The sequence below is a fragment of the Mus musculus genome, chromosome 8 (assembly GCF_000001635.26).
Source record: "Mus musculus strain C57BL/6J chromosome 8, GRCm38.p6 C57BL/6J".
In the NCBI taxonomy this organism is placed as follows: Eukaryota; Metazoa; Chordata; class Mammalia; order Rodentia; family Muridae; genus Mus; species Mus musculus.
Genome location: NC_000074.6, coordinates 84,147,991 through 84,172,636, shown reverse-complemented (window position 1 = coordinate 84,172,636; position 24,646 = coordinate 84,147,991). Strand labels below are relative to the sequence as shown.

General features: G+C 47.3%; 1 protein-coding gene across 5 annotated transcripts; it reads right to left on the bottom strand.

Annotated features, from left to right (window-relative positions):
• Positions 1-39: 39 nt before the first annotated feature.
• 4930432K21Rik (RIKEN cDNA 4930432K21 gene) lies at positions 40-24,629 on the bottom strand. 5 transcript variants are annotated; one of them, NM_029045.2, is made up of 9 exons: positions 24,239-24,599; positions 23,752-23,799; positions 13,030-13,192; positions 11,346-11,424; positions 10,233-10,337; positions 4,947-6,056; positions 2,185-2,282; positions 727-819; positions 40-476 (listed from the first exon to the last, which is right to left on the bottom strand). In NM_029045.2, exons 2-9 carry the CDS (start codon positions 23,777-23,779, stop codon positions 350-352), a joined length of 1,803 nt encoding a protein of 600 aa, NP_083321.2. In that variant the 5' UTR covers positions 23,780-23,799; positions 24,239-24,599; the 3' UTR covers positions 40-349. The 5 variants fall into 5 exon arrangements, with proteins under 5 accessions (NP_083321.2, NP_001157224.1, XP_030099681.1 ...); XM_030243821.1 differs by having other exon boundaries at positions 46-476; positions 23,104-23,799; positions 24,239-24,629; NM_001163752.1 differs by lacking the exon at positions 10,233-10,337.
• Between the last annotated feature and the right edge of the window lie 17 nt (positions 24,630-24,646).

Below are 24,646 nucleotides of genomic sequence, written 5' to 3'. Positions count from 1 at the left end.
GAACATAAGGACCAGGTCATCTGCAGCACAGCTACAGATCAGAGGCTCATGACTGCATCATTTATTCCCCACCTTCCCAAATGTAACAGAGAGCATGGGGGAAGGATAGGCAGACAGAGGGCACCTCTCTCCTCCAGAAACAAACTCAACGACAACTGCAGCTCAGCTCAGACTCCTGCATGCTCAAACCGGGATGAGCATCGGGAGTAGGGCCATGCTCTGTCAGGTGACTTCCTTAAAGCTCAGGCAACCCTGTTGCATGGGAGCAATAGTGATCCTGGCCAAGTGGCCACCCTCAGCCTCCTGCATCTGGAGCCATGGTAAGCCGACCCCTACAGGCTGCAGCAGATTACAAGTCCCTCCAGCTCTGATCCCCTCTAGGAAGGCTCCCCAACCCCTTTGTCAGGTAAGGCAGAGACTTGGTCTTCCTGCGCTTGAAGGCCTCCAGGTCCCGGTGGGTACTCATAATCAGCCGGCTGTTGAAACAGAAACAGGACAGAACTAGCTGTGCCCCGCCACTGCACAGGACCCTGTCTCAGCCACACCTGCCAGGTGGCTCCTCGCAGGTGCTGCTCTATGAACATGTAGGTTAAAGCTGTCAATCAAGATTCTAAGTGCACAAACACTGAGGTGGAAAAGAGATAGCCTGGCCCCAACATACACCTGTAATGCTGCCTCAGTTTCTACTCTGTACCGTGTCCCTCTGGCAACCGGAGCTGCCCTTACTTCAGACCGGAGAGCTCCACCACGAGGCCTCGCACTGTGTCTGTTGCATCCTGCATCCTGTAGGTCTCCTGGGCCCAGGTTTCCACATGGGATCTGTCAGGAAATGGAAAAGAAAGGGGTGGCCTAAGTGCTCAGGATGATCAACCATTCCTTGTGCCCATTCCCCATCCTATCCTACCCTGAATATCCTAGTTCCAACTCCTGCCACCATGTACTGCCACGCCAGGGCTGCTACCATGGCCTTCCTTGACCCTCCCCAATAATGGGCATTACCTGGCCCCTGGCCCTTTCCATTGTCTTTGTTCAAACCACACTGAATTCCCTTCCAGTGCCTTTGGGACTCTGGATTACTCTTTTTCAGTTTGTCTTGATAGTCAAATTTTAACTCCATCGACTGTCCCTTTCTCAACACTTGGTCATTTGGCGATAATTTGCACCCTAGGATCACTAGCACTGCAGACAGTCTGCAGGAGACATGCCACAACATTTCCTAAAGGGATGTGCAGCCTGTATGTACAGGCAGGATAAGGGCCCTGGCTGCTCGGGTTAACAGATGGCTTTCTCTGAGCTTCTTATACTCTAAGAGTCTCAGTTCTGCTACACAGGCCCCAGGCACCTAATGGTGGCTGCCTATCTGGCCCTTAGCTTTCCTCAAGTTATATTCAGCCTCAGGCTACCAACTGAACTCTAGGACCCAATCTGGGGGCTCCTCTTTACCTATAGGAAACTAAAGTATTTCTCAGTAACAGTGGTAACAGAGCTAACCTGTTTCTGGTACACTAAAGGAAGAAATTGAGAGACACAGGGAGGAATGTGTTGAGAGCTGGCAGAAGGGATATATGTTACAGAGCAGGAGGCTAGAGCAGGGGAAGGGAACAAAGGAGGTCAGATTGGCATCCTAGCCTCCTTCATGATTACCTGATGGAAACAGAAACTTGGCAGTAAATCATTGATAAGTCTGCAGAGACACAGTCAGGTTCCAAGGACCAAAGTTGTGAGGAGAAAGAGTGGACCAGAGTTCCTGGTCCAGAGCTGTCCAGAGTCAGAGTTGAGGGCAGCCTCAAGACATCCTGACCTGCTTGGGCACCAGTTCATGTGACTCAGGAACACCCAGGCTCATAGAGGCTAGAACAGTTCAAGGTGCTAAGAGGGACTGCTCCAGGGAACCCAGTTCCCAAAGACAGGCCCTTCCTTCTTTGAGTGTGAACCATGGGCTACCTGAATTCCCAGAAACATGGTGCATAGTGGTTTGAAAGACAGGGCAAGCCGGGCGTGGTGGCGCATGCCTTTAATCCCAGCACTCGGGAGGCAGAGGCAGGCGGATTTCTGAATTCGAGGTCAGCCTGGTCTACAAAGTGAATTCAGAGGCTATACAGAGAAACCCTGTCTCAAAAAAAAAACAAAAGAAAAGAAAGACAGGGCAAGCTCCCATTCTGGATTGAAGACTGAGAAGCCTACCTGGATTGAGGTTTGGTGACTGCCTTTGGGGATCCTCCGATGGACTGTGAGCTAGGGACAGGCCAGCCAAGGTCTGGCATACTCCCTGAAGGAAAACCCTGGAAGGAATAGGGACAGTGTATGAATCACCCAGCCTTGGCAGAGGGAAGCTGCCACAGTACCCGACACTTCACTTTAGCTGAACCCGTTACACAGGAAGCATGGTGCCAGCAAGGGGCTCCCGACAGCTGCTCTGCTGTCCTCTTCCTTGTCCTTGCACCAGGCAGTTTATGCATTGTGGGATACGCTAATGTGTTTTATCCCAATCACTGTGAAAGTGTCTCAAAGTGTCTTAATGAGCCTGGAGCAAAGCTGGGTGCAACGGTGTACGCCTTTAATCCCAGCACTTGTGAGGCAGAGGCAGGAAGATCTGTAAGTTCAAGGACTGCCTGTTTTACACAGAGTTCTAAGACAGCCAAGACTATATAATCTACTGAGACTTGGAAAAAAAAATATGACCAGGCAAGGCAGTACACACATGTAATTCTAGCAACTTGAGGGGCTGGAGCAGGACTTGTGAGTTTGGGGCCAGCCTCCTGGTTTCAGGTTACCCTGTCTGAGAACCTACCTCCTTAAAAGATACTAGAAGCTGGGCGTGGTGGCGCACACCTTTAATCCCAGCACTCGGGAGGCAGAGGCAGGTGGGTTTCTGAGTTTGAGGCCAGCCTGGTCTACAAAGTGAGTTCCAGGACAACCAGGGCTATACAGAGAAACCCTGTCTCGAAAAACAAACAAACAAGAAAAGATACTAGAGCCAGGGCATACACTGGCACCTGGGAGACTAGAACATTGGGGGTTTGAGGTCAACGTGGTCTGCAAAGTGAGACTGTTTCAGGACCCAAGTAGCAACAGCTGAAAGGTGATGTTACCTGCCTAAGGCATATGTGTCCTATATGGAAAAGAGTCTGGCATGGGAATTCATGAAGGGACAATGGCTGGGCTAGTGGTATAGACCTGGGAGGATCATTTGAGCCCAGCGAGGGTAACCTTGCAAGACTCATCTAAAGTAAAATGAGATCTGGTGCTCACATTTGCCCATCTTATTACATTGCTCAGCTGTGGGGAGGAGAGTTCCCCCCTAAAAGGGGCCACATTCCCACCAGGCCTGAGAGGTACTGCCATTGACAGAGGGTATGCTATGGCACTGGGAGCCCTGGAAACCTCAGCCCAAACCCTAGGAGGGACCAAAGAACCTGTCTTTCCCTAAGTCCTAGGGATAGAGCCCAGGGCCCCAATCATGTCACTCAGCCATGCCAGCTGCCCCAGCCTCAGACCAACACTGAAACGTGAGGAGAAGTACCAAATCCCTGGTAGGAGAGCACCGTAAATCAGACTGTCACTTCAGGGCAGGCATGTCTACCTGAGATGGCTATGTGGATGGGTGTGAGGTCAGCAGGGGTCCCTGTTCTGATCATAGGTGTCCCTATGTCTGCCACCTAACTGGATGGTCTTCCTAAAGTGCTTTCCCATGGGAACATGCTCAGAGGCTAGGTCACCCTGACTTGTTCAGGAATGCCCGGTTTCAATGCCAATGGCTCCCATGCTGGAGCTGCCTGTTTAGTATGACATAGGCTGTGCTAGGTTCTTTGGTCCTGATAGGTTTTGTTACAAAGATAGGATGGAACCCAGGCCTCTCACGGTGCTAAGACAAGTCACATTGGGCTACACACCTCAGGTCCCATGTCCTGAGAAGTATAGTCCAGCAAGTTCCCCAACAAGGATGTAAAAGCATGTCCTCCCTCCATCCTTTTGGTGCCAGGATGGAACCCATGGTCTTGAAGCATGGTTGCCTATTTTTTGGATTGAACACTAGGTAAAATTCTTTGCTTGCTTTGAGGGGTTGTATCTTATGAAAAGCATCCCTCACATGGCAAAATAGATCAGTAAGTATCTCAACAGAAGGCTGTGGTACCATGTGAAATATTGGCTCTTTGGGAGAGAACTCTCGTAGCCTGCTGGAAGCCACCCAGCTCCCTATTCCAAGGCAGAGGAGATTTGGACTCCAGGAGATGTAGGTGTACCACAAGCTCCTCCTCTCCAGCAGGTGCCTAGCCTCCTTCAGCCCCTCTACTACACACTATGTAGGAGGGAGCTGCCTAGTTTCAGGGTCTGGCAGTACAGCCCTTTGTCAGACCAAGTGCAGCAGCAGAGAGCAGGGCTTCTTTCTCCCATGGGTGGGGCTAACAGGTAAACGTGAAGGCTGACCTAGGCTCAGAGGCCCAGGTCACATCTGGGCAGTTGTGGGTGCACAAGAACCTTAGGAACTACAACACAATTACGCATGTGCCTGCAGAAAAATCAGTCACGATTCCCAGCAAGCTGCAAGAGCATGCGGGCTCTTCCAGCTCAGCAGTGAGCTCCCTCTCCTCCGTCTGATGTGAGGACACTGGCTTCTTAGGTGTGTTGATAATGGTCTTACACAGCCCCTTGCTAGCCAGGGGCAGATGCTGGGCATGGGTAGCACATATGAGGGCTCTAGTTATGGCAGGGAGGCCCCAGACTGACAGGCTTCCTATCTCTCCCTATCCTGTGCAGCTCCTTAGCAGCCACAGAGGCCAGGCCCACACAGATAGGCCTTTGACAAAAACCAGGCTCCACCTTGCCCAAAGCTGCTATGATTCTCTGCCCTCAGACATCTATGTTGTATAAATAGTCAGACACATTAGCCCTATCTTGTCACCTAAAGGTGACAGGGTGTACATTTGAGTACAGAAAGCTCTTACCTGCTCCATGTTAGTGGCATCCAGGGCATCCTGTATCTGGCTGTCAGGCAGGAAGTCTAGTTCCATTGCTGAGGACTCCTGCCATGCAGCCTGGTCTCTGGGACAGGGAGCTGCCAGGTGTACAGGAATGCCTGGGCTGCTGTGACAGTCCTTGGTGCTCTGGGGAGGGTCACTAGCTGCACAAGTGTGCTCTAGCTGAGAGGAGGTATGAGGGGTACTGAGGCCCTCTAAGTCTTGATCACAAGTTAGGCCACGTAACTCTACCAACATCTGATTCATGGACTGTGCTGGTAAAGGCAGCATTCCTATATCTCCTGGCGACTGCTCATCAGAGCCAGAGTCCTTGGTCTTGACCACTGGATCCATTTCTTGGGCTATATGGCCGGAATCTCCAGCTTCCGTCACGGGCTCTTGTTTCTCAGGCTCTGTCTCAGTGAAGCTTGCCAGGGTATCACCATGACACCTCTCTTCCCATCTGGCCTCCTCTCTGCCTGCTGTGGTCTCCTCAGCAAGAGGTGTGGAGCTCAGCAGAGTTCCAATGCAGCCTCCATCAGGGATCTGCTCATCCAGAGAGCCCAGCAGCTTGGCCACCTGTGGAGCACTCTGTTGCAGCACAGAGGGATCTAAGCTCACTTCTGTAATGACAGTGTCCATAAGAGAGGCATCTGCTGGGCTGGTGGAGCTGGGTGCTGCAGCTGTGCTGCTGAGAGTATATGTGGGGACAGAGAGGTCTTGAGCCACAGACCAGGTGGGCTCTGAGGCAGGAGCTAATGCTGATGTGTAGAGGATGTCCTCTCCTTCCTGGGGTTCCCCAGAATGCTGGGCCCCTGCTTCCCCTCCTTGGGCATCTCTTTCCTGTGGGTCTCTGCTGTCTGCCTCCCTGCCTTCAGCAGCAGCATCTGACAGGGGGCTACTACTGTCTTGAACTGTGGCCATCTCAAAACCATTGTTCCCCAGGCTTCTATTATCTAGTGAGATTGTCCTCTCCTTTGAAAGGGTTCCATCTGGCTGTGTCTGGACTTCTGGTCTGATGTCATGGGGAGGGAACCTCAGGGACTCTCTCTGTGGCTGGCTGGCTGCTTTGAGGGCTCCCAGCTCTGGCCTTGTTTCCTGTGGAAAAAGAAGATTCAGTCCTGGCCTTCAATAAGCAAGCACTCTGAAGAACTTTCTAGTTGGAGATTTCCTAGTTGAGGATCCCGTCCTCAAGATCAGATAGTTGTATCCACCACTAGGTACCACAGTGGGCTCTAGAAGCTACTCTAGACAGAGCTTTCTGCTAAGGCAGGAGGAGGAAAGTACACAGGCCCCTCATTTTATGCCAGCACCAAGCACTCAGGATCTCAGAATATAAAAATCCAGGTGGTAGGCTGTGGGGTGACTCCATAACAGAGCATTTGCCTAGTTGCACAAAGTCTTGAGTTTTGTACCCACCCCAGCGATTCAATGAAGGGCTTAAAGTCTCTCCTGCCAGTTGGCCCAGTGGTACAACTCATTAGCTTATTAAAGTATTTATGAGTGTGTGTTTGTGTGTGTGTGTGTGCAGGTACACACTCACATGTACCATGATGGGGGGCAGAGGACAACTTGCAGGAGTCTCTCCTCCTATGAAAGCTCTCAGATTGTCAGATCTGGTGACATGAGACTTTACTGGCTAATCCCACCAGCCACTTATCAGCTTAAGATACACCAGAGCAAATGAGATAGCTCAATGGGTAGAGGTGGTACTTTCTGACAAGCCTAATGGCCTGAGTTTGATCCCTGGAATCCACATGGTAAAGAAAACAGACTACACAGACTTGCTTTCTTCCACATGCACACTGTGGCAGAGGCACCCACACACACACATACGTATAGGTAATTAAAAAATAATACATCATTAAAAAAAACCCAGCTGGCATAGGGCTGGAATTGGTAGCACACATATATCATCACATTTAGAGGCTGAGGAAGAAATTCAGAGTGTGAGGCTGGGCTGGAGTACAAAGTGAGATTCTGTCTCAGAAACCCAATGGTGGTAACAATAGAGGCTTTCTGCTGTGAGGTCACTGTAGTCATGCTGTAACAAATGCTACATGACGTTCCTATTTACTCCCATCTTCCAGTGTTGACACCCTGTGTTGTTCAGGTATGACATCCGGGTCTGGATATGAGTTTGGTGAAAACCTATCTTGCAGCTGTGGTAGCACATTCCTGTAATTCAGCACTTGGGAGGCAGGGGTAGGAGAATCAGGAGGGCCAGTCTTAGCTACATTTGACCTAACAATCTCTCCTTCTAGAAACTGCCACCATGATGAGGATGCTAAACAGCCCTGGCATCAGTGACCCTCCACTCAAGCTACTCTTTGTTTTGTATACCTTGGTTTTTGAAACTGGGTCTCCCTGTGCAGCCTGACTGGCTTGGAGCTTGATACAAAGACCAAGCTGGTGCAAACTCAAAACACATGCTTCTGCTCCCAAGTGAGAATATCTTTTAAAATGTTTATTACTGATGTGTGTATGATTGGCTGATGCATGATTGTTAATGTGTCAATGATGTGTGTATGATGTATGATTTGTTTATGTGTATATGGGATGTATATATGACTCTGATGTATGCTGTATATTATATGTGTATGGCATATATTATGTGATATATATGGTATGTATGATGTGTGTTACATGATATATACGGTATGTATGTGTGTGTAGTGTATGTGTGTGAGTGGTGTAGAAAAAAATACAGGCATGACCTGGTGCCAGCCTACTTGGCACTCTGCACTTCTAAATAAGAAGCATGACACACCACATTCCTAAGTCTGAACACTGAATTCTGAGGTAGTGTGAGTAGACAATAGCTGGCCTGCAGACGAGTTAGCACCCTCCACATGTCCTTTAATGTCCTTCCACATAGAGACCCTGGTGTTATGAGTACTCACTGTTCAATCCAAGGTAACGTGCTAACCAATCAGTCTTCCACTGTGTAAGTGGTTGCTCGTGTGCAGTAAAGCAGATGTTTATCTCCACATCCTTTACAGATCCATGCACACTGCTGTCTTGTGAGGGGATGCCCCAGTAATGGCAGCAAGGCACACACTACGGACAACTTTATGGGGTGGGCTCTTTCATTTCTCCTTTTTATGGGTTCTGTAGATTGAACTCAGGTTGTCAAACTTATGTAGCCAACACTGTTACAGGCTGCAACTTGCCAGCCCATAAGCTGGACTTTTTGCTGTTTAAGATATGCTGTCATGGGGCTGGAGAGATGCCTCACCGGTTAAGAGCACCGACTGCTCTTCCAAAGGTCCCGAGTTCAAATCCCAGCAACCACTTGGTGGCTTACAACTATCCATAATGAAATCTGCTGCCCTCTTCTGGGGTGTCTGAAGACAGCTACAGTGTACTTACATAAAATAAATAAGTTTAAAAAAAGAAAAAGATATGCTGTCACTATATAGCACAGGATAGCCTTAAACTCAAGATTTTCCTACCTCAGACTCCTAAGTGCTACAATTATAAGTATATGACATTGTGCCTAACTATAGCTGTTTTTTTTTTTTTTTTTTTGTCATTTGTTTTCAAAAATAGCTATGTCTAGGCTGGAGAGATGGCTCACTGTTAAGAGCACTGAATGCTCTATCAGAGGATTCCAGTTCAATCCCCAGTACCCACATGGCAGCTCACAACTGCCTATAACTCTTAAGATTCTACACCCTCACACAGACATACAGGCAGGCAAAACCCCAATGCACATTAAGTTTTATAAAATAGCTGTGTTCTGTCCCTTCCATGTTCTATCCATTCTGCTTTTAACACCTGTCATTCACTAGCCTGCCCTAACTCTACAGTCTCGAGCCCCAACCTCCTCTCCCAAAAGACTAGTTCTCATGAAGCCCAACCTGATATCAAAAGCTGGTATATAGCTCAGGATAGCTTTGAACAACAACAACAACAACTACTACTACTACTACTACAACAACTACTACTACTTCTCCTTCTCCTTCTTCGTCTGTCCGTCTGTCTGTCTGTCTGTCTGTCTGTCTTTTGAGACAGGGTTTCTCTGTATAGCCCTGGCTGTCCTGAACTCACTCTGTAGACCAAGTTGGTCTCGAACTCAGAAATCTGCCTGCCTCTGCCTCCCAAGTGCTGGGATTAAAGGCATGCGCCACCACCACCCAGCTAGCTTTGAACTTCTGATCTTCCCATTTCTTAGGCTAAGAGCTAGGATTTCAGGCAAGCACCATCATTCAGCTTATCCAGTGTTGAGGGTGATGACCCAAGGCTTCCTGCATGCTAAACAAGTACCTTACGAAATATCCCCAGCTCCAATAATCTATTTTTGTGTGCTGAGACAGAACCCAGGGTCTTGTATTAGCTATGCAAGTGCTCCAACACTAAGCCATTCCCCAGCCCAAACATTCAACCACTGAAGGTTCCTTGGAGTGTTCCCAGTTAGGTACTATTACTGCAAAGGCCTTACTTTCCTCCAAGGGCATATGTCATAAGTGATATTGTCAATTTCAGGACTCCCGAGGGCTGGAGAGAGAGCCTAGCAGTTAAGAGTGTATACTATTTGCCGGGCAGTGGTGATGCACTCCTTTAATCCCAGCACTCAGGAGGCAGAGGCAGGCGGATTTCTGAGTTCGAGGCCAGCCTGGTCTACACAGTGAGTTCCAGGACAGCCAGGCTATACAGAAAAACCCTGTCTCAAAAAAAAAAAAAAAAAAGAGTTTATACTATTCTTGCAAAGGACCTGAGTTTGATTCCCAGCATCTATTTAGGGAGCTCACTACAACTGGTCTCTCTCTCTCTCTCTCTCTCTCTCTCTCCCTCTCTCTCTCTCTCTCTCTCTAGCATGTGTGTGCGTGCACACACACACACACGCACGCACGCATGCACACACACACACACGCACCACTTTCATATCTGGTGCCCTAGGAGGTCAGAAGAGGGCGTCACATCCTCTGGAATCAGAGTTACAGATCATTGTGAGCTGCCACGTAGGTAGTAGCTGGGAATTGAATCTAGATTCTCTGGAAAAGCAGTGAGTGCTTTTAAGTGGTGAACCATCTTTCCAGCCCCATTTTTTTTTTAAAGGTTCCTGACTTGCACAGAAGCCCCAAGAAGCAGAGGATGCTCTCAGGAAAAATGACTACCTTTCTTTACTATTTCCATGCAAGGTGCATTTCCTGGTATACTCCGTGGTTGCAGATGTGATGCTTAGCAAGCATATATAGCAGACAGACAGCTGGAGAACTCAGGGAGACCAGGGTTGGCCAGCAGGACCAGCCAACCTAGGGAAGACCCTACCTGGCTTGTGGTGCAGCCCTCTAGATCCTCTTCCCATGCCTTGGCTTTTCTAGTTACTGTCTTTCTTGGTTTGGCAAACTGAGGGACAAACTTCCCAACTGAGTTCTGTAAAAGGGACACAGGAACAGAGCAGCAATGTGAAAGAACAGGGTCTCAGAAAGAGCAGCCCTAGGGATGGAACTTCCCTGCATGCTAGGAAGCATTTTCCCACTCAGGTACAGACCGGCCCTTATTTTTGCCTTTTCTTCAGACTAGGTCAGTCTATGTAGCTCTGGCTGTCCTGGAGCTCACTATGTAGACCTGGCTGCCTCTACCTCCTGAGTACTGAGACTAAAGGTATGTGTCACCATGCCCAGCTCTTTATTTTAAGGTTTCCCTCCACCCCTAGATTTCTGGTTTTGAGATGAAGATTTCATATAGTTTAGGCTGGCCTTGATCTTGGTCTATAGCTTAAGTTGACTTTGAATTCCTTCGATCCCTGGTCCTTCTGTACTCACCTGTGAAGTACTAGAATTACAGGTAAGGTAACATCATGCCTGGTTTATGCAGCCTTGGGGATAAAACCTAGGTCTTCATTGCATGCTAGGGTGAGCATTCCACCAACTGAGCTACATCTTCAACTGTTCCCCCTACCCTGCTCGCTCCCTCCGTCCCTCCCTCCCCTATCTATCTATCTATCTATCTATCTATCTATCTATCTATCTATCTATCTATCTATCTATCTATCTATCTATTTATCTATCTCTATTTTTGTTTTTTGTTTTTGTTTGTTTGGGAGACAAAGATTTCTCTGTGTAGCCTTGGCTGGCCTAGAACTGGCAGTTCTGTAGACCAGGTTGTCCTCAAACTCACAGAGATCCTCCTGCCTCTGCCTGCCAAGTGTTGGGATAAAGGTATATACCACCACCGCCTAGTTCCTTACCTTACTAGTCTAGAATTCACTATGTAGTCCAGGCTGGCCTTGAACTTAGAGATTCACCTGCCTCAGTTTCTCAAATTCTTGTAATCTCACACACAACAGTTGTCTTTGATCCCGTTATTTCCCTGCAGCCCTGTGGGCAGCGAGATGCTTCTGGCCATGAACGGATATAGAACTTAAAGCAGGAGGCTTACCTGGGAAGGAGGCAGGGGGACCAGCTCTTTGGGTGATCCTGCGAGGTCAGAGGCAGCTCCTGTGTCCTCCACTGGGCAGCTGGGTGGAAAGAAGCAGAGAAGCACTGAAGTCCTTCTAGATGTCATTTACATGCCAAGACAGAGGGAGGTTAGGGGTGCAGCTCCAGCAGTGGAGCCTAGTATGTGAGGTTATGAGTTCTATCCCCCAACACACACATACACTGCTACCACACCACACCCATACACACCTCTCCTCCCCTCCTCTCTCAAAGGATAAAGGGAGATAAGAATCTAGATGAAAAGTAATTTTGAATCTTCAAGGGAGACGCTGGAAGTCCTTTTACATCAATTCCATGTTTTCTCCCACAGGGCTGGGGATAGAACCCAGGGCCTGGAACCTGTTCAGCAAGTGCTGTACCACGAGGCTCCAGGCACAGATGATCTGCTTGAAAGAGTGACATTTACAAAAACACACGATTGATACACAAAGCACAATATTAACAATAAAAAAGAATCTAAGAAGATAGCTCAGTGGGTAAAAGCCCTCGTCAGACATGTTGTAAGGCCTGTATAAACATTGGAGGAGTGGTGTAGGCACCTGCAATCCCAGCACCCCTATGAGGAGATGGGAGAAGAAAAAGGCAGGAGAACTCCTAAAGCTTGTGAGCAGCTGGCCTGTGCATAACAGAAAGACAACAGACACCCGTCTCAATCAAGTAAAAAGTAGGACTGACACCCTAGTTATGTTTCTAACCTCCTTTGACATCCATACAGATGACAGGGTACATGTCACCCCCCACACACACACACACACAAAGAAATAGAGAAGGAAAGGAGGGAGGGAGGAAAAAGAAAAATGAAAATCCTAACCAGGCATGGTGGTGTATACTTAAAATCCCAGAAGGCAGAGGCAGGCAGATCTCTGAGTTCAAAGCCTGCCTAGTCTACATATCAAGTTCCAGGCCAGCCAGGGTTATGTTGTAAGACCATGTCTCAAAGTAAATAACATTCTTTCCTTCCTTCCTCCCTTCCTTCCTTTCCTCCTTCCTTCCTTCAATCCTTCCTTCCTTTTTGGAGATAAGGTCTCACTATGTAAACCAGCTGGCCTTAAACTAACAGAAATCTACCTGCCTCAGCATCCCAGGGGATTAAAGGTATATGTCACTATGACTTGCTAGTTTTTCTTATACATTTGAGTACATACATGTGCATGCATGCATGTAGAATCCAAAGGACAACCTAAGGTGTCATCCTCAAAACATTTTGAAACAGTCTCTCATTGGCCCGGAGCTCACCAATTAGGCTAGACTGGATGGCCAATGAGTCCCATGGACCCAGCTGTCCTAGCTCCCCAGCCCTGGGATTAGAGAAGCATACTACCATGCGGAGAGTTTTCACATGGGTTCTGGAGATGGAACTCAGGTCTTAGTGCTTGTGAAACAGGTTCCTCAGCACTTGCTCTATCTTCCCAACTTCTTCCAGTAGTGTGGTTGAGACTAAGAGTGAATTGATGTTATCTGTGACCTTTCTCCAGTAAAGAGAACCATGAGAAACAAGACCTGGGCCAGGGTCCCAGAAAGGGTTGCAGTGGTGGCAGGTCATCCTGGATCATTTGTCTTTCCTATGGGCTTGCTGTGAATGACTGAAGAGGGAGGAACCTGCATGAGAGTTCTGAGCCACCTACCTGAAAGCTTCGTGTAGTGGTTCCTCCCCGCCTAGCTCTACAGAAGGAGCAGGTTCTGAGCTGTCTTCCGACTCTCTGGAGTAGTGTGAATGGACCATCATGGAGCTCTGGGAGTCTCTCAGCCGTGGGTTCTTAGAAGGCTTTGAGGGATGGAGGCCGACCCCTGATTTAGAGAGGGAAGTAAGGGGCAGGGATGTAGTCAGGTTTAGTATAGCTGGTAGCTTAGCACAACAGGACCACAGCTGGACTAGGTGAGTGGGTCTTTGATGAAGGCAAGGCGGCCAGTACTGATGCTCACCTAGTGATGGGAAGATGAGAAGGAGCCCATTTCAAGATGCAGGGCCCATTTCCTTATGTGGCTATACAATTAGATTTTTTTCTTTTTCATTGAGATGGGATCTTACCCTGTGGCTATGAACTTCCTGCCGCCATCAGCTTCCAAAATACAGGCATGAGCAGGTGACCTGCATTTTGGAGGCTGATTCAAGAACTTTGTGTGAACATATTAGTATATTTAGGGGGTCATTCAGCTTATTGTTTGAGACAAGGATTCTCACTGGGCCCTGGAATTCAACAAGAAGGCTAGGCTGGTTGGGTGCCAGCAAGCCCTAGGAAATGTTCTGTCCCTGCCTCCCCAGTGTTGGGATTACAAGTGTGCCAGCTCACATGTGCTTCCCCAACAGAGCCAGTACCCCAGCTTGATCTATAGTTTGGCTATGTTACTGAGATAGAATATTTTATTATATGTGAATTGGTTTTTTTTTTTTTTTTTTTTGGTTTTTGAGACAAGGTTTCTCTGTATAGCCCTGGCTGTCCTGGAACTCACTCTGTAGACCAGGCTGGCCTCGAACTCAGAAATCCACCTGCCTCTGCCTCCCAAGTGCTGGGATTAAAGGCGTGCGCCACCACGCCCGGCTGTGAATTGGTATTTTTATCTACATGTATGTCTGTGTCCATGTGTGGAACCTGCAGGGGCCAGAAGAGTCAGATCTGACACTAGAATTACAGACACTTGTGAACTCTATGTGGAGGATGGAAATTGAACCCAGGGCCTCTGGAAGAGCAGAGCATACTCCAGCTCCCAAGATTGAATCTTGAAGCAGTTTGGCTCCAAGCCACATAGGACAAATGGGACCAAGCCATCTCTTCCCCTGGGAGAAGTGTGGCAGGTCTCAGTTCAAATGGTGGAGCCATGTATGAGGTCCCCAGGAGCCTCCACTTCCTACATTGGCTTTCCTTTTCACACAACAGTGGTTTTGCTAGTTTCTGAGGCATCAGTCATCTCCTGTCTTCCTACAATTGAGCTACCTGTGAAGAGAGTTTTTTCTTTTCTTCCTCTGCTTTGCTTAGAGGAATGTACAGAACAGCACTGATGTTCAGTAATCCAAAGTGATAAATAAACACATACAGAAGCCAGGTGTGGTGGTACATGCCTTTAGTTCCAGCACTTGGAAGACTGAAGTGGAAAGATTTCAAGTTTGAGGCTAGACTAGATTACATGAGACCCTGTTTCAAAAAATTAAGCTTCTACAACATATCCTCATCAGGCATAGACAGTGAAACCTGGAGTCCACAAGCTGCCCTAGACAACTGCAGAATATGTTCTGGAAAAAGTAGGGCTACAGGTACAGGAGGCCTCTTGGCCCCTTATGTCTCATCATGCTCTTCTCTGTCTCTCAGGGAAACAGGGGTTGTCCTTTACTATCCTTGGCAGCCTAAAACTTCTTATGAAATATTTTCTTCCTTCCCTTTAAGGAGTGATCTCCTTGCCTCACCCTTTCAAAGTAGCCATGATTACAGGCATGTGTCGCCATACCCTGTATTATGTGTAGACATAAATACAATTCTCCCTGCCAGTACTGGAGAATGAATGTATAGGACATCACACAGACTAGGGGTGTGTGCGCGCACACACACACACACACACACACACACACACACACACACAGTCTCTTGCCGCCAGCTCAGTACTGGAGGTTGAATGCAGGGCCTCACATAGGCTAGGTAGGCAAGCGGTCTACCAAGGAGCTACTTCTTTTTAAATTTTTGAGGTAAGGTCTTGCACAGTTGCCTAGGCTAACCTCGTACTCACTCTGTAGCCCAGGCAAGATTTAGCTCTCAGTTTTTTTCTCTAGACTTCCAACTTAGAGAGTGCAGGCCTGTGCCATCAGCCCTGGCTTGGATATCCATTTTCTGAAGGAAAGATACTTACTTACCCAGAAACCATCAGTCATGGCTGGGCTCAGACCTATCCCCATTCTAAGCCTGTGTTCAGTGAACACAGCAAGTGAACATTCTGCTAAGTTACATATCCACACTCCTAAGATCTGGTGTGTGATGAGGAGACTTAGAGGCAGAGTGCTTCCATGATGCCATCATTCCTCATTTCCTTAGACAAGGTCTGGTTCTGTAGCCCAGGTTAGCCCTGAGCTGGTGCTCTTCTTACTTCAGTTTTCCCAGTGCAGGGATGACGAGGGCACCATCACATCACCTGTGGTGCCATTTTCCAGGCAAGAAAGCTGTGGCCAAGCAACCAAAAACAAGATCTAGTTCAACTCCAGCGCTTACACATTGAAGAGTCCTCTGTACATCCATTGAGTACCTACTGTATACTGGGTGTATTAGTCAGGGTTCTCTAGAGTCACAGAACTTATGGATAGTCTCTATCTAGTAAAAGAATTTATTGATGACTTACAGTCGGCAGCCCAATTCCCAACAATGGTTCAGTTGCAGCTGTGAATGGAAGTCCAAGGATCTAGCAGTTACTCAGTCTCACACAGCAAGCAGGCAAAGGAGCAAGAGCTAGACTCCCTTCTTCCAATGTCCTTATATTGTCTCCAGCAGAAGGTGTAGCCCAGATTAAAGGTCTGCTCCACCACACCTTTAATCCCAGATGAAAGGTGTAGCCCAAATTAAAGGTGTGTTCTATCACACCTTTAATCCCAGATGACCTTGAACTCGGAGATTTAATCTTCTGGAATCCATAGCCACTATGCTTCAAGATTTCCATACCAAGATCCAGATCAGAATCTTCTATCTCCAAGCCTCCAGATAAGGGTCACTGGTGAGCCTTCCAATTCTGGATTGTAGTTCATTCCAAATATAGTCAAGTTGACAACCAGGAATAGCCACTACACTGGGCTTCTTCTAGGCAAGTAGAACAAAATAGAAAAACAATCTACAATATGAATGTAAGAGCAGGAATGGTAGCAGCCATCTGTGACCCCACTCTGGAGGACTGGAGACAGGTAAACCCTCCACCTGGTGAGCTCCAGGCCAATGAGAGGGTAAAAAAGAAAATAAAGTAGAGAGTGACTGAGGAAGACACCTGACACTGAACTCTGGTCTCTGTATACATAGGCACCCACAAATGCACACATATCACACCTACATACACAGACATGAACACAGAACCACACAACAGTGCTAGGATGGAACTGAAGACCCTGGACATGTCAGAAAGTGCTCTGTTGCTAAGCTCTGCCCCAGCTCTCCAGTACTTTCTGCTCCTCTATTGCTGTACACTTGCTGAACCGTGTCCACGACACACACTGACCTAAGACCCTGTGGGTGTCCAGTGCACTGGTGTCTTCCATCTTCTGCTCCACTGTTGCCAGGCTCTCCTCCCACAGGTGCTTGCTCTAAACAGCACTGTGGCCCAGGACATTCTACAGATGTTTATGCTTCTGCCTCTCACTCTGCCACAAAAGGCATAAATAAATAGCTTTGCTTGGTTGGTTGCCTGAGATTGATCCCAAACACCAGCTTGCTTGGCTGTTTCAATGGACATATGTACCAAAAATAAAAGGCAAAGCATCAACAGCTGTGAACAGTGCTTTGTACGATCAGTCTTCCACAGGACTGACTCAAATCGAATGAGGTAGAACCTCATGTTCCACACTAAAAACTGGAGATGCAGGACGCAAAGGGCCTGTTTTCACCACATGCCAGAACCTTCTTCCTACTTGTCTACCCCATATAGGGGAACACAGAAAAAGGTCTCTAGGGATGTGCAGTCCAAAGCCAAGAGAGGTAACCTGCCATGGTCCTCATGCTATGGTCCCAGCTGTTTTCGGTTTTCTCCTCGAAGTCAGAGAAATCCCTGTGCCTCCAAGTGGCATGGGCACTCTACACAAAACAAGTATGAGCTGTTGATCACTTTTGTCTCACTGAGGGAAGAATGAGTACAATTTGGCTACACAGAGAAACCCTGTCTCAAAAAAAAAAAAAGAAAAAAAAAGAATGAGTACAATTCTCATGTCCGGGGTGGTGACATCCTCCCTCATGACCAATGTTGATGATATACCTTTAATGCCACCAGAGGTAGGCAAGGCCAGCACAATCTGCATATTGAGCACCAGCAAGCTACACAGTAAGAGCTTGTCTCAGAAATAAATAAATAAATAGTTCAGCCATCCCCAAGGAAAGACAGTGTTTTTAAGCCTTAGTAACCGGGAAGCTGCAGTACCTCATGTAACACAAATCCTCTTCTAGACTGGACCACATCGTCATCGTCATCGTCATCGTCATCGTCATCATCATCATCATCCAGACAAACCAAACAACCCACAAAAGCATAGGGTGAGGAGCTAGAGCATTCCTGCTCTTTTCCAGGAGGGGCCTGGGTTGGGTTTCCAGCACCCATGACAGCTGCCTATAATTCCAATTCCAAGGGATTTTTTTCTCCTCTTTTGGTGTGTGCATGCTTTAAGTTTTTGGTTTTTACCTGGGAAGTTTTTTGTTGTTGTTGTTGTTTTTCTTTTGGGGGAGTGTGGCAATGACAGGCACTTATGTAGCTAAACTGGCCAGAAACTCACTATGTAGCTGAGGGTGATCTTGAACTTCTGACCCTTCTGCCTCCAGGTCCCCAGTGCGGAGATTACAGCTGTCCACTACCCCTCCTGGTTTATGTGGTACTGGAGATAGAACACAGAGCTCCACATATGTTACACAAGTATTCTACCAACTGAGCTGGGTTTACTATTATTTTCAAGTGGAGAAAAAGTTTTATTTTGTTTTGTTTTTTAAATTACTTGATACCAGGGCCTTTCTTACATATACCAGACAAATGTTTCACCACTCAGCTACACTCCGGGGTTCTCAAGGAAGAAGTTTTACATTGTCAGCAGGCAAAGCCCTCTGTGATATACTGGGAACTAAAAAACAGAACTGAAACTGGGTGGTGGTGGTGCAGGCCTTTGATCCCAGTACTCAGGAGGCAGAGGCAGGCAGATCTCTGTGAGTTCTAAGCCAGCCTGGTCTACAGTGCAAGTTCCAGGATAGCCAGGGCTACACAGTGAAACAGTATTAAAAACCAACCAAACAACAACAAACCAGAATTGGTAAGTCAGCATGTGTACTATGAGGTGGTTGTATTCAGTAAAACACAGGGGTTAGGGAGATGGCTGTCTGAAAAGTGGCTGTCATGCAAATATAAGGACTTGAGTTTGGATCCCCAGTAAAAGCCAAGCTAATCATGTATCATTTATATGTCTATAACCCCAGTTTTCAGAGGTGGAATGGAGATGAAAACAGCTGTACTGAATTGAGGAACTTCAGGTTCAGTGAAAGACCCTGTCTCAAAAGTAACGTGGAGAGCTATGGAGAAAAACATCTGATGCCACCATCTGGCCTCAATGCATACCCACTAAGACATCCACCTCTCTCTCTCTCTCTCTCTCTCTCACTCACTCACACACACATACACACACACACACACACACCTCTCTCTCTCTCTCTCTCTGTGTGTGTGTGTGTGTGTGTATGTGTGTGTGAGTGAGTGAGAGAGAGAGAGAGAACAAACAGGAGAACCTTTCTAGGATTTGAGTGTGAAAAGTTTTCTGTAGCTATAGGTTCCTCATTTACAGGTTTAACCAACCACACAGATGGAGAGAAAAAAATGCACCTATATTAACCATGTAGAGACATTTCCTGACCACCTCCCTAAGTAATATAGCGATTTACATATCATTTATATCCTGCTCAGTACTCTTAGTCATCCAGGGATTGAGTCTACTGGTACTTGCTATGCAAACACTCCAGAAAGCATTGTGGATCCTGTTAAGAGTAGGAGTCCTGAGTGAGACCAGCTGTACACAGCAGAGGATTAAAGTAGTAGTAATAAAGTTGGTTTCCTGTCCTTAATAGTTTTACCACTGCCCTTATATTCCATTAGATATTAACACTGGGGAAGCTAGAGAAGAGAAGATAGGATTCCTCAAACTATTTCTGAGACTTATGAGTAACCCCCAAATTACTTCAAAATGAAGTTTGGCTTTTTTCAACTATGTGATCTAGGCTAGCCTCAAATTGCTCAGACTCCCAAGTGCTGCCAGCATAACTGACAGGACAGTTTTTTAAGTCTAAAAGAACAAGGTGCTTGAGCATTCTGCAGCTGAGCCATGCCCCCAGCACTACAAACAAGTGAGTGCTGCTGGACTGTCCAGTCAGAATTCTCATGCACAGCTATTCTCACGGGAACACTGGGCTGGGACACTGTGTTATAAGGGCTGTCTTGGGAACTGTACATTTGGAGCGGTGGCCCTGGCTGCTACTTACTAGTCACAGCATCTTCCCTCATAGCCTTCCCCAATATGAAAATAAAAATATCTACGACCATCACCCACAAAGGAGCTAGCTAGATTCCCCCTCCCAGGCAAACAGGAGCCAAGATACTAAGGTGGCTTGCTTGCATGTCCCAGGCCTGGGCCCATCCCTGGCACTTAAGAAACAAAAAGCTTAATTAGTAAATAAATGTAGTCATTTTATTTTATGCTGGGTGGTGGTGCACGCCTTTAATCCGAGCACTCAGGAGGCAGAAGCTGGCAGATCTTTGTGAGTTTGAGGCCAGCTTGATTTACAGAGTGAGTTCCAGGATAGCTAAGGCTACACAGAGAAACCCTGTCTCAAAAAAATTACATTTATTTATATGTATATCAGGGAGGCATATGTGAGAGTCAGTTCTGTTGTTTTACCATGTGGGTCCTGGGGCACTTTGACCCATTGAATTATCACAATTTAAGTTTTTTAAAAAAAAATGTTGTGGTGGTTTGAATGAGAATAACTGCCGTTGGCTCATCTATTTGAATGCTTGGTCCCTATTGACAGAACTGTTTGGAGAAGGATTAGGAGGTGTATCCTTTTTGGAGGTTTCAGAAGCCCACAGTCAGGCCTAGTCTCTGGTGACTCTGTCTGTCTGTCTGTCTGTCTGTCTGTCTCTCTCCTCCCCTTCCCCTCTTTCCTGCCACCTGCCCTGGGCCTGCTGCCTATGGATAAGATGTAAGCTCTCAGCAACTGCTTCTATGCCACGATGCCTGACTGTTGCTGTGCTCCCCACCGTGAGGGCCATGGACTCACTCTTTGAAACTGTAAGCAAGCCCCCAGTTACATGCTTCCTAAGTTGCTTTGGTCATGGTGACTCCTCACAGCGATAGAACAGTAACTAAGACAGATTCTTTCTCCACTCACCTAGAGCTTGTCAAGTAAGCTAGGCTGGCTGACCATCAAGTTCCAAGGGTCTACCGGTCTCTGCCACTCCACCACAATGCTGAGATTACAAGCATGTGTCACCACACCTAGCTTTTACATGAGCTGTGGGGAATGAACTCATGTCTTCATGGTCACAAGGTTATTTTATTAACTGAGCAATCCCTCACTCCTTATAAAATGACTTTTATTTTATTGTTTGACTTAAAATGTTAACATTTTATATTCTGTCATGTTATGGCACTTAGTTATGGTGAATTCATTTACTTTTTAAAAATATGTAGCCAAAAAAAAAACAAAAAACAAAAACAAAAACAGCCGGGCGTGGTGGCGCACGCCTTTAATCCCAGCACTTGGGAGACAGAGGCAGGCGGATTTCTGAGTTCGAGGCCAGCCTGGTCTACAGAGTGAGTTCCAGGACAGCCAGGGCTACACAGAGAAACCCTGTCTCAAAAAACCAAAATAAAATAGAATATGTGACTGACTACTCACTCTAATAGAAGACACAAGAAAGGGTATGCCCTCTCAAAATCCCCACGTCCGGGCATCAAGGTCCCACTGGACCTTTGCTAAAACAGCTGGTGTGAGAAATGGTGACCTCTCATGGGAGGGGGGAAAAGAGAAAGAGCCTGGGCTCCCTAATCTCAGAATGCAGGGACAGGAACAGAGATGGTGTGTAAGTTCAGGGACCTGGTCGGGGAGGGGCTGGCAATGGGAAAACCAAGAAATGGCAGACTCCAAGTTTTTAGTTTTATGGGGGAAAAAATGCATCTTTCTCCCATAACCACATACAATATCATCACCAAACAAAATCTTGGGTACACAAATTTTATCCAGATATACGCACATGTGATAAGTAGCTTAGGATATAAGGAACCAGGAGCATCCCCTTCCACATGATAAGGACACAGATGGAGTGACATAGTGGTTGTGTGGTGGCACTTTGGGCAGATGGGTCCCACAGACAGTAGTGGATTTTTTTTTTTTTTTTTATTTAGGTAGGGCAAGGTCAACAGGTCGTGAGAGGGCTACCCTTGGAGACACTCTGTCAGTCATAGTTCACATGGGCAGGGAGCTACAGTGGCACCCATGAACATACCGGGGTCAGTCAGAAGACAGACCAAGGGGTACCTTTATCTGGCTTTCTGCTAGGGGTAAATCAGAGTGGTAGAGCACTTGTCTCAGAGCATGAGGCCCTGGCTTCTCCCCAGCACTGCAGAACATAAAATAAACCAAGCTAGGTGCATTCGCTATCACTCACTTACTTAACTGGGAACTGAGGTACAGACTTATCCACAATTACAGTGAACAGAGACCAACTAATCACATTTTTGGATCTAGATCAGAAATAGTAACATACCAGATGATCTGGCATTAGCCTTCTGCAGGAATCATTTCTGCCTGAAACCTAAAGTGGGGAAAACTTCTTGGTCTCCTAGCCTTGGGATCAGAGGCTCGGGGAAACACTAGAAAGTTCTTTTTTTTTTTTTTTTAAATGATAAGCCTTCTCCATAATTTCTATTATTCTTACTAGCCTGTACTAAAGTTTCACTATCTTTGAAGGTGCTTAAGGCTGTCATATTAGTGCTCTGATGAGAAGCAGCTATTAAGAAGTGCTATGGAGGGGTAAGGGGGTGGGGAAAGAAGTGCTATGGAGACGGGTTTGGTGGTGGTATTGTGGTCTCAGCTACTTAGACAGCTAAGGTAGGAGAGTCACCCGAGCCCAAGAAGAATGCAGGGTCAGTCTGAGCAAGAGAGCGTATGGGAGGGAGTACATGTGTACAGGCCAGAACACGATGCCTGGTGTCCTTCTTCAGGAGCCTTCCACCTTGGGGAGTGTGTGTGTGTGTGTGTGTGTGTGTGTGTGTGTGTGTTCACCTGCATGTGTATGCCAGTGCTCTTGCCTGAGCATAGGTGAACATGTGGAGTCAGAGGTCAATATTAGGCATCTTTCTTCATCTGTATCTTCTAAAACAATTTTATTTGTCTTTGAGAGACGATCTCTCACTGAACCTGGAGGTTCCTGTTGTGTTTAGACTAGCTGTCTCCACTTCCCATCTCTAGTGCTGGGGCACAGACATGCACCACCATACCCAGCTTTTATGTGTTAGGAGTCCAAACTTGAGTTCTCTTTTTCACACAGCAAGCACCAAACTCACCCAGCCATCTCCCCAGCCCCGTCCTTGTTTTATGGGGGTCTCTCACTGACCTGGAACTTGCCAAGTAGGCTGTACTTGTTCACCTGCAAGTCATTGGGATTACAAACAAGGGCCAACCATGCCTGGCTTTTTAAACACAGTTCTGGCCACTGGGGTCAAGTCCTCATGCTTATTTGGAAAGCACTTTACTGAGTCACCTCTGCAGCCCCATACTGAGATTCCATTTACAAAGCATCAGAACACCTGGGCTTGGTGCCGCAGGCCTATCATCCCAACACTTGGAAAGCTGAGACAGGAAGATCATAAGCTCAAAGCCAGCCTGGGCTACATGATGTCTTAGTTAGGATTTCTATTGTTGGAATAAAAACTATAAAAACCATAAAACTATGAACAAAAGCAAGTCAAGGGAGAAAGGGTTTATTCCACTTACACTTTTATATCATAGTCCATCACCAGAGAAAGTCAGGAGAGGAACCTCAGGAACTCACAAAGGATATGAAGGAATGCTGTTTACGGGCTTTTGCTCACAGCTAACTGCTTTCTTATGTAATTTAGGACTACCTGCCTCCAGGCAGCACACCCACGAGCTGGACCCACCTACATCAATCATTAATCAAGAAAACACACTACACTCTTGGCTACAGGCAAATCTTTTGGAGGCATTTTCCCAATTGAGAGTCCCTTTTCCCAAATGACTTGGGTCAAACTGACATAAAACTAGTCGGCCCACATGGCAAGAATCCCCTCCTCCATCTCAAAAACATCATAAAAAGTTTAAAAAGGTCACCTTGGGTCTGAGATGTAGTTTCATGGTAGAGTGTTTTATCATGCAGGAAGCTCCATGTTCCATTCCTAGTACCTCAAATAAATATTTTAAAAGCCGATTTGAGGCCAGGTTGTGGTGAATCATACTTTTAATCCCAGCACTCTGGAAGCAGAGGCAGGTTTGTCTCTGAGTTTGAGGCCTGATCTACAGAGTTAGTTCTAGGACAGACAGCCAGGGATATACATAAACTCTGCCTGGAAATAAATTAAAAATAAAAATAAAATAAAAAGCCAATTTGAATAAACCAAATACCTGAGTTCCGCTGTTTCTTCTTATTCATTTTATCTTTCCCTGAGAAATCTGAAAACAACAAACAAACTCTCCAGCTGTTGCCAGCACTGTATGTCCCCATCTGTACCCTGTCTCCCTCCTCCACTGGGCCCATCTGGCAGCCTGATGAGGGGAGTCAGCTGGTCTTCAGCAGGACACTGGGTGGGGCGACAGGTCATAGCCACCTTGGACCATGGCCAGGTAGCCATTCACACCCTTTCCCTGTGTGAAGGAACGATCTCGTCCTCTTCACGGTATCTGCTGGAGTCTCTGGGTTGGAGACAACTACGTTTCTCCCCCACCCACACCCAAAGCTTAATTATCTGGGACATGGGGTACTTGGAAGCTTCAGAGAGGTCTCTGGAGACCCACCAAAGTCACACAAGACTTTAGGAGGGCTACCCCGCGTCAGGAGTGGCTTCCGGCCAATGTCTTCAGACTGTGGGACCCATGGCAAGCCAGAACCAACCTGGGCCACAGCAGTAATGGAAGTTGCTCTGTCCTTAGTCGGGACGAGGTCAACCTGGATCTGATGGGGAATAGGTCGCCTAGGTCACTGGCGTAACGTTCTGAGAAAATACCCACATAGGCAGTCACGGGGACCGCGTGGCAAACTGGCGGTGGGAGACAGGAAGGCCTGAGGCCTGACACTGTGGACTCGGCTCCTGAAGACCTGCGCCACAGACGGGAGAGCAGGAGCATCCACACCCACACCCACACCCGCACCCACTCCACCACAAAGCCTAACAGAACGATGTGCGGCGGTGTGGAGCCACAGACGTCACACTGCCGCGCCCTCACACCTGCAGCTCTCTCTCTTTTTCCCGCCCGTGAGGCCACGCCCCACGCACGCGTAGTACCGACTACACACCTTACG